Below are 9,836 nucleotides of genomic sequence, written 5' to 3'. Positions count from 1 at the left end.
ACATTTCTATGACATATGATAGTCGTCTCTAAAATTTGAGTATGAAATTTTTTATTAAGGAAGGGAGGATGTGAGGGTCTTGTCTGGATTATGGGAAAGACCAGACAAATCTTTAAACCAAGAAACGCATTCTGCATTTCGTAATCAAAGAAATAGAGTTAACCTCTCCTTTTAGTCGAGCTAGTTATTGCGTCCACTTCCTCGCCTCATCCAAGCGTAGTTGCGATTACCTAGCCGTTTGATAATGATAATAGCATAGGAAGCCCCTGAGTGAAAAACTCCAACCTCATAACTTTGCAACTTTTCACCCAATTGATCTACTACTAAGTAAGGGCAAAGTGGTAAAAATGTGACCCACTCTGATTGGCCTGAGAATGGGACATACATACCATAAGGTCATCATATTAACAAAGGAATCCCTTGAACCCTCTTTTGGTGGATCAAATAGTATTTTGATTGGTCGAAATAGTGTTTGGCATAGTTGACATAATTACATAGCTTGATTCACCCTCCATTTCACCACATTTCATTCTTCATGTGACAAGTGTCTTATTACTATTCCAATAAATGGCTAGGACTGTGTCAGGTGTCCAACCAAAAAGTAATCCTAGCGATTCTAAGTGGATTTGGACATTCTACATAGCGATTTGACTATCATTTAAACGGGTTGCCACGTGGCACTATCTCGAGAGTTATTGTTCACCCAAAAAATTACGAAACTTATTATACACCATAAAATCTTAAACAAACATACGAGTCTAGTGGTGCAATTAATGTCGCAAAATTTGATTCCTAAGTACAATTAAATAAAAAGGCACTCTCAACTACTATACATCTAGAAAAAGGGAAACACATTATTACACCGTAAATTTCTAAATACTCACCTGAGACTAATGATGCAATTCATTTCAAAAACTTATACTCTTAAGGGCCTTAAATAAATAAAAAGGCAACTATGTCACCATAGTGGATCGGGAGCCTACTGTACTGGCAAATTAAAACCTAATCGGCTGCTCTATTCCTATAATCTTTTTAGAATTTCGACATTCTCTAATGTCTAAAACAATTCATCCATTGAATTCCTTTTGGATCGTTACAACAGTGGTGAAGGACGTTGCCTCCCTGACATCGTGCGACCGACGTGAGGGCTTCCCTGGCCTTATTATCATTGGCTGCTACGCCTGTGGGTTGAGGAAAATTGAGTTCAGCGCTTGGCTTGCTTCCATGGGACTTGTCGTCAAGAGGGGGCTGGGTGGCTCTCGATTTCGGTGGTTGGCCGTGGGGCTTGGGCGGTGCTTAAGGTCATGGCCGACGTTCGTCCTCCTACTTGCACACTCACCCCCTCTTTCTCCCTTGCAAGAGTTGATAAGTAAACTCGGTATAGCTCATTCCATGTTCCGATTCTAACTACTTTTTCATGCTCTCCTTTGCCATCTTCATCCCGATCGTTAGAAAATTTTATCCGTTAGAAAATTAATTTATAATTTTTTAATAACGAATAAATATTCAAATTACAATTAAAATTAAAATAAATGAAAATGTCAAAATCAATATTTAAATAAAATAGTAATAGATTTGAAAAGTTTGTTATTTTGTGTTGTTAAAAAGTGACTAGCTAAATTTGTAAAAATGAATTTCCTAATTAAATTTTGGCCAAACTTTGTTGAGTCCACTACTAATGCTCTCAAGATGAAATCGACACAAATTGAGATGTGTATATTTGTAAAAGTGAATTTCCTAATTAAATTTTGGTCAAACTTTGTTAAGTCCACTACCAATGCTCTCAAGATGAAATAGACACAAATTGAAGTAAGACACACAAACAAATGAGCCAGTCTGTTTGATAGCCCACTCGATTAAACTCGATACGTGAAAAAAAAGTTGAGAAATGATTAAGTACCGATTTGAAATTGAAAAGTGATGTTTGGAAAAGAAATGATTTGAAAATAATAAAATAACATTAGAAAAAAGTCAAAATAACAGAATAAGGATTAGGAAACAAAGAAGGAATAAATACAAGAGTGAGAATACAGGAATTGAGAAGGGGGAAAGGGGTGAGAGTCTATTCTGGTTTGGAGGGGTCAGAGGCTTCAAATTCTTTAATGCACATATCAGCGATCTATTTGCACCGGTTGGAATTATTACAGCAGTAACTATATTTCAGAAATTGAAAACTAAGAAAAATACATGTATATGGCCCAACCAACCAGAGTACAAAACAGGAGGAGACAATAAATACAAGGAGTACCAGCAATCAGCATATCCATCACACAGTCCATAGGCAAATACTCCAGACGTCAGCACCCAATGCAGTACCAGCAACAGACAGAATTTAGCAATGGCAATCAAAGGGCCAATTCAGTCCTACACATTTCATCTCATATACGAAAATTTCTTTGAATATATATGTATATATATATATATATATATATATATATAGAAATTGATGAAATCCGCAGACAAATAAAACCAAACTGTGCACAGGGAGAAATTCCAACACAAGGAAACCAAGTTCAAGTATCACGAGCTGGGGCAGGAGACCTCAGAAGTGGCTGCAGAGCCTTAACGACAATGCTCATGTTCGGCCGGAACTCAGCTTCATACTGCACACACAATGCTGCCACAGCTGCCAGCTGCATTGCAAAAGCACAACCATATTGTAAGCTACTATTAAATGAAAACATAGAGAGTTCATATGTTTGAGAGAGAGAGAGAGAGAGAGAGAGAGTGAGTGAGTGAGTGACCGACCGACCTTGGCAATTCCTTTAGGAGGATATTCTCCCTTCAGTTTTGGATCTACACACTGTTTAACTTTGTCTTCACTCAACCTTGGAGTAGCCTATAGAAGTGAGTTTCATCGTAAAACCATTCCGTATTAGAAAACAGCGGTGGGAGAAAATGACATACAAAAAAAAAAGAAAAAAAATGATATCACCAAAAGAAACTAAGCAGAGAAACTCACCCAAGTCACAAGACTCTGTTGTCCCCGAGGCATGGTATGATCAACAGGTTTCCTCCCAGTCAGAAGCTCTAGAAGAACAACCCCAAAGCTGTAGACATCACTCTTCTGGGTCAACTGTCCTGTCATTGCATACCTGCAAGTTTGTTTCACAGGATAAATCATTCAACATCCTTCATAGTCGGTGGCAGCTTCAAGTTCACTTCAGAACCAATTAGACTACCATGTGTTGCTATTAAAGAAAAAATATGAAGGCCTAAAGACTACTTAAGCTATAGCAAACCATGGCTCTTTTGAAATAAATTAATTTTGAGCAGGCACATAAGGGAAACTACCAATACAAGCTCCAAGGAAAGACTTTCAAGGAGATCTCGAAATGGGTATCATTTTTTTTCCAAAAGTTCGATTAATCCTTTTTTTTTTTAAGAAGAAGAAACGTCTATTAACCCTCTATTCTTTCAGCAGCTATTTATTTCTTAAGTTTCAATTTCATCTCAGAAAACCAATCTAAATAGGGAAAAACTATGGAAAGGCAGACACTACAGCGAAAGGGCAACAAGGACAACATAAGATGGCATTGATGAAATATATGTTCCTCATCTTAATCTCATTTTCTGTAACAATCTCGATTGCTTATCATTGGCTACATTTGATGACTATTTATTTCATAGAAATAAAAAGTTTTTCTTACTTTTTGTTTATTTATTTAGTTTTACTTGTGAGTGACCCACAAGGGAAAAGAGGAAGAAAGGCAAGAGGGTAGGGTGGAACAAGTGACCTCTGCCTCATGAGGATGGTCCCCAGCCCACAAAGTTTCATCCCTCAAGGTAATTGCTACTATTAGAATGTTCGTCTGGGCTTATCAGTCGCCCCCTTTCAGCATGCTTTGGGTATCAACTGTCCCAGTGTAATTTGGCTCAAGAATTACTAATGTTATTCATGTCTAAAGAGAATTTTTTCCAACCTAATAATCCAAAGTTAAATAGAGCCATTAAAATGAAAGAGAAAAATTAGTCTAAATAATTTATTTGGGGATGAATGCAATGGCCTTAACATAGAAAATTGAACAGAGAAATGAGGCAAGAAGATAACTGATCGATTTCACATTCTCGATGTCAACAGACTGAAAACTGATCCCTGGAGATTATATGGGGCTTGCAGCCATATGGAGTGGGGATAAACAATGTGAGCACAGCACAAAAGTATCTAAACAGGCATTTCATGGAAAAAGATAATAACAGAATAAACCAAAGAAAAGAGTTTTCATAAACATTACTCTGGAGCATGGTAACCAAAGGTTCCCAAAACTCGTGTAGAATGGAGACGAGCAGCCATGTCTGGAGCCTGATTAGAGAGGTTAAAATCAGCAATCTTGGCTTTGAAGTCTTCAAAGAGAAGCACATTGCTAGATCTTATATCTCTGTGTATTATGGAGGGTTGAAGCTTCTCATGTAAATATTCCAATCCCCTAGCTGCATCAACTGCAATTCTAACACGCTGCATCCAGTCTAGTGTTGGACCTGGTTGTGCCCCTTGAACTCCCTTCCTACCTGTGATTTTTTATACAGAACACATTAATGTTCCATTTTCCACAATATCTTTTCTGGGGAGTCCATATTGTAGGTTTGAAATAAGTTAGTGTGGCTTTGCGTACCATGCAATATGTCATGCAAAGATCCCATGGTTGCAAACTCATATGCAAGCACACGAAGGTTTCCCTCTACATAGTAACCAAGCAGCTCAACAAGATTTTCATGCTTCAATCTCGAGACCCTAGAAACCTAATATAAAGAATACCAAGGCAGTCAGATATGTCAACAAACTAAAGCAAAGTCATATATCAAATTAAATTTCAATATGAACATAGATACGATACTGAATCTATATTTACTTGAAGTTCAGGTCACACCTGTGATAGAAACTCAGTATTTGACTCAGGTTCAGATGAAACATCAAGCTTTTTCACCGCAACAGCTTTCCCATTACTTAAGTTCGCATAATAAACTCTTCCATAGGATCCTTCACCAATCAAAGCCTTCGATCCAAAATTATCAGTATTTTCTTTCAGTTCATCCAGAGACAAAGCAGGCACTTCGATAGGCGGTGGTGGCTTTTGTACTTCAGATTTAACAGGAGGTGACACCTTAGCACCTCTTTGGGGCCCTAATGTGCAAAAGAAAAAAAAGGAAAGAAATACAAGCAATGCTTAAGAATTCAATAATGCAAAATCAATTGCTGAATTGCCAAAATAGAGAGCAGGCATGCCAAAGATCAGAAATCATCATAGATTACTAGATACAATTATATCCAGTAATCCCTATAAATTCATAATAATGCATATCTACATTAAAGATAGAAGAATTAAAATAAGTCAGAAGTCAGACTGAAAAAAAAGACATTAAAATCTACACGCTGCTATAGGATGTAAACACCCTCTCTGATATATTGGTTGAACAATTGTTAGCAGTTTTGATTAGCCATATACAGATAAGAAGAAATTTTTATCCTGAATGGGAAGAGGTTAGTACCAGCTCAGAAATAATTCCTTGCTAAGAGTTATGGCAACAGTTCGACTAAAGTAGAAAAGTGATAAGGTAAAAGTAGCATGGCAAGTATGTCAATCAAATAACGCATAAGCTTCATGAAGCTGGTGATTACAACAGTGACAAGAAATTGTGAAAAAGTCAATATTGAGTACACAAGTATGAACTACATTCCAACCAGGATTAAAAAAAATCTACAAATATTATAAAACTAGATCTAGCCTGTTCTTAATCATGAATAAAGAAAGAGATTAACTTTGCATGGTTCAGGGGACAGATCGAAACAAGTACATGCTCCGAGACACAGGTCTAGGCTAGACCCGGTCTAAGGCTGAGGTGGGAATCCATTGGTGTAGAGTGGAATATCTAGAGGTGATATCAAGTACAAACTGACTGGCCCTACAAGTACTTATGAAACCTTCTCAATCCTAAGTCTCACTCAGATCCCTACACCAGCCTGGTATGGGAGACTAGGACAAGAGAAGAACACTAGGGCAGGTTTGGGGGATGAGATGAGAATTTTTGTGTTTAAAATATTATGTTTTAATATTCTTATTGTTTTGGGATTTGAAAAAGGTGTATTGAGATTTGAAAAAGTTGAATTGTTTATTATATTTTATATGGGGATTTGAAAAAGGTGTAATGATGAGATGAGATGAGAAGAGAATTTTGTGTTTTGTCTTGTGCCCCAAACCGGCCTAACCAACATCAACAGGTATGCACGCATATCAGATCCAATGAAAATGAATGCAGTAGAGCAAGGTTGGCCACGAGGGAGAGGAGGCCCTACAGACAACAGGCCGCGCTGAATGCAATGAGGAATAGAGATCACTTTCGCAACTAGTTGAATTCCGTACCGTCGGGGATTGGAAACTATCTAAAATTGACTGAGCGTCGGACGGAAGGGGCCAAGCCAGGAATGCGTAGTGCCTGCAGGTCAGGAGCCGTGACAAGGCGAGCTTTAGATGCTTGGACTTTACCTATTGATCTCCATAAAGCATCTTCGGCCGCTAAGTGCTCATTCCTTCTCAGTCGCGGGAAGAAGAAATTGCATGCATAGGTGGGATCGAATACAACCAAGAAAAATATTTTTCTTTCTTATCTCCCAATCCCAAGTGTTATATACAATTCAATGACCCACCATGCATGAAGTTCAGAGCACAAGGTTATTGAACATTATTAATTCTTCTTCTACGTAAGACCAAATTACTATATAATTGCTCAATGAGATATCAATATTCTGGGCTTCCAATGCTTAATTTAAGCTAGAATAGAAAACCTAACTACAAAGGTTACAGCACTTTTAACCTTCTATTACCATTTTCTTATAAGTACTGCTAACCTTCTACTACCACAACCTATAAAAAAAATATATATTTGTTTTCGTTTTCCATGGTGCAAATTTGCAGAAGCATTAGGGTGAGAATCAAGCTAACATACCAACATCTGTATGATTCCCTGGGCTTTTCAGGCGCTCATTTTCATTTGAGGGGTATGACTCTTCTACTTGACAAGTACAACAGAGCCACCGACGCATCCTGGATTTCTTACTCATATAGTGTTCAGAACAAGTATCCTCCAGATGAACAAAGTAACCAGGAGGAGGAGCATGTGCCTGCATTGTTACACCATCAAGGTCAGTCGTAAAGATAGGTGAGGCCTTGGATAGAGTATCTGCTATCAACCAACAGATAATTTAAACCACAAAAGGAAAAACAACGAGGAAAATGATCCAGAAAACATGGTTATCTTCCGAGAATGCAAAAAGCATTCAAACGATAAAATAACCAGCTACCTTAAAGCCTCCACAGCCTACGGGCTACCTTCTTACCTAACATCCAAAATCATTTCGAAAATCCACCTTTAGTGACATAAGAAAAATTATATTCTTCATCCCCACACACCACACTTATTTTTATTTACTTTTATATTTTCTCTTACCAAATGTGTGGTCTATGGATGATAAGTAGAAGAATTCAATTAGTTTAAGAAGAATAAAACCAAAAAAATTTTAAAAAAATTAAAAAAAAAATGAAAAAAAGTGTGGTGTATAAGGATGATGAATAGCATACTCATTGCATAAACATTCACTTCGAACCACCTTCCAGTGCTAAAAAAATAATTAACTTAAACTAATATATAAGTAAATCCAAAATTCAATCCCCCAAAAATATTATGATAAAAAATAAGAAAATAAATAAAAATAAACAAAATTCAGTAAAATAGTGTAAAAAAAGTCACCAGAGCATTAGAGCAAAGAATATTTTGGGGTATCACATACTACTTTTAAAAGTACTATGAGAGAGTAATGAAATAATTTTCTTTATCAAGAATCCAAGAGATGATTAGGATTTTTTTTTCAATTTCTTGTTTTAGGTAAAACCTGGGAGTAATCTAAATTGCCAAAAAATTCGACGAACTGTTTGTTTTCATAGATGAGATGAATTGAGATTAATGTTAAAAATTAAATAAAATATTATTAGAATATATATTTTTAATATTATTTTTGTTTTAGGATTTGAAGAAGTTGAATTGTTTATTTTATTTTATATAAAAATTTAGAAAATTTGTGATGATTATATAAGAGAGAGATGAGTTGTGAAAACAAGTATTAAAAAAAATGCAACCCAGAAGACAACAAAAGGAGAAGAATTCACAGCGCGAATACCGTATCCATGAAAAATCGTACAACGTAAAATAGCATTTTAAAATTCTATATATTCTAGAGAAAAACCCAAGAAATGACAAGAACCCATTAATCCTTACCACTAAACCACGCCGACGAAAATCTAAGCCCTCCATAAAGAAAACCCACAGACAAGTTTCAAATTTTTACAACTGAACCAAAAAGAAAAACACAAACCAGAAACAAACGGATCTACACTTGATAAATAATGAAGAAAAAAGAACCAAAGAATACAAGAAAAGGAAAACGTTACAATCGAAAAGAAATGCCACCCGAAAGGGAAAAAAGGAAGTTAATTGGATTGTGGGGTTGTGGAAATGAAAGAGAAGGGAAAGAGTCATATAAGGCAGAGGAAGAGACAGATTGGAAAAGGCCAAGATTAGGCAAGACTTAGCCTATAGATCGGAACCGAAATTACACGATTAGGTGCAACGGAAAAGAAACAGGATCGGAGAGAGAGTTAAAAAAAGAACGAGAAAAAAAAATAGTAATACCTTTCAAATAATGTCACCCTCTAACTTCGTTTGTCTTGCTATCGCTCTTAAATCTCCAGCTAGGAGATGCCTTCAGTACTTGTAAGTAAATACAGGGAGGTTTTGGTATTGCTTTGCTTTTGGGGCGGGGGAGTCGAGACTTGAGAAACGGACGGGAAGGGAGAGGACAGAGAGGCAACGCGGGGATAGGTCAGAGAGAGAGAGATAGAGAGTAATCACAGCTTTGGTTTTCTTTATATATATATAATACTAGTAGTGATCAAACGTCAAGGGACGTTTGCCCACCGGAGATAAAATATATATGCTCATTTTTTATATATAAAATATAAATAGATAGAAATAAAAATAACATAATTACATTATAAAAAAATTTATATTCCCTTACAAATTTATAAATCATATAACAATAAAAAGTTATAACCTAATTGAAAAAAAAAAATCAAATTGTGAAACAAAACAAATAATATATGCAAAAAGCTTGATACAAGCTTACAAAATGTAGTTTAGTTTTAGTCCTAAACGATAACCAAAGTCCATACTATAATCATAGGAATATCTATGCAAAAGAAGCTTGATATAAGTTTATAAAATTTAGTTTGATTTAAGTTCTAACAACAATCAAAGTAAGCTAGAACCATAGTAACTAACATATTTCTTTTTCTTTTGCAGAATTAATTGATAGGATATTAAAATTTTTATATCGTTGTTGGCTCATTTGTTCTACATCTGCACGGAGTTCAATTATCCATTTTTTTTCCGAAATTTCTTTAGCCATACCTTCTAAGAATGGTAAATGCTCCTGCAAAAAAATACAGAATTTATTATAAAAATTATGTTTTAATTTATAATTGTATTATTTGAATTGAAGAAGTTTTAAAAATATAGTATTATATTACCTTGCTAGTATGATTCATGAAATGAATTACTGAATAATCTAATGTTTTTTCTACAATTTCACCAAATACTATTGCAGCTAGCTGTCCTGTACCATCATCAACTTCAACATACGCTCGACAACTATTATCAACAAAGATATAATTATCTGTTAGAATGTATAGAAAATATATGCTAAACTTTTCAAGCAAGCGATGTGAACTAAAGGTTTAGAAGAAAGGTACATATCGTGGTTGTGCAATGCTCATGTGCTTGCAATG

The 9,836-nt window shown here is 35.6% G+C and overlaps 1 protein-coding gene across 1 annotated transcript; it reads right to left on the bottom strand.

The window, feature by feature from the left end:
* Positions 1 to 2,137: 2,137 nt before the first annotated feature.
* LOC121246923 (PTI1-like tyrosine-protein kinase 3) lies at positions 2,138 to 8,892 on the bottom strand. The gene is made up of 8 exons (XM_041145247.1): positions 8,683 to 8,892; positions 6,943 to 7,117; positions 4,869 to 5,122; positions 4,614 to 4,740; positions 4,236 to 4,509; positions 2,963 to 3,095; positions 2,753 to 2,839; positions 2,138 to 2,633 (listed from the first exon to the last, which is right to left on the bottom strand). Exons 2-8 carry the CDS (start codon positions 7,055 to 7,057, stop codon positions 2,514 to 2,516), a joined length of 1,110 nt encoding a protein of 369 aa, XP_041001181.1. The 5' UTR covers positions 7,058 to 7,117; positions 8,683 to 8,892; the 3' UTR covers positions 2,138 to 2,513.
* Between the last annotated feature and the right edge of the window lie 944 nt (positions 8,893 to 9,836).

Source organism: Juglans microcarpa x Juglans regia, chromosome 1S (assembly GCF_004785595.1).
Source record: "Juglans microcarpa x Juglans regia isolate MS1-56 chromosome 1S, Jm3101_v1.0, whole genome shotgun sequence".
In the NCBI taxonomy this organism is placed as follows: Eukaryota; Viridiplantae; Streptophyta; class Magnoliopsida; order Fagales; family Juglandaceae; genus Juglans; species Juglans microcarpa x Juglans regia.
Note: the sequence above shows the minus strand (reverse complement) of the source record. Positions and strands in the feature narration are given on the sequence as shown.

Bases quoted from the DNA above. Each gene is read 5' to 3' on its own strand.
- LOC121246923 (XM_041145247.1), bottom strand. From the start codon at position 7,057: ATGAGTAAGAAATCCAGGATGCGTCGGTGGCTCTGTTGTACTTGTCAA. The intron at 5,123-6,942 runs GTATGTTAGCTT...TTTGCACATTAG, and splicing joins AGGGAATCATACAGATGTTG to GGCCCCAAAGAGGTGCTAAG. The intron at 4,510-4,613 runs GTACGCAAAGCC...AAAAAATCACAG, and splicing joins TTTGCATGACATATTGCATG to GTAGGAAGGGAGTTCAAGGG.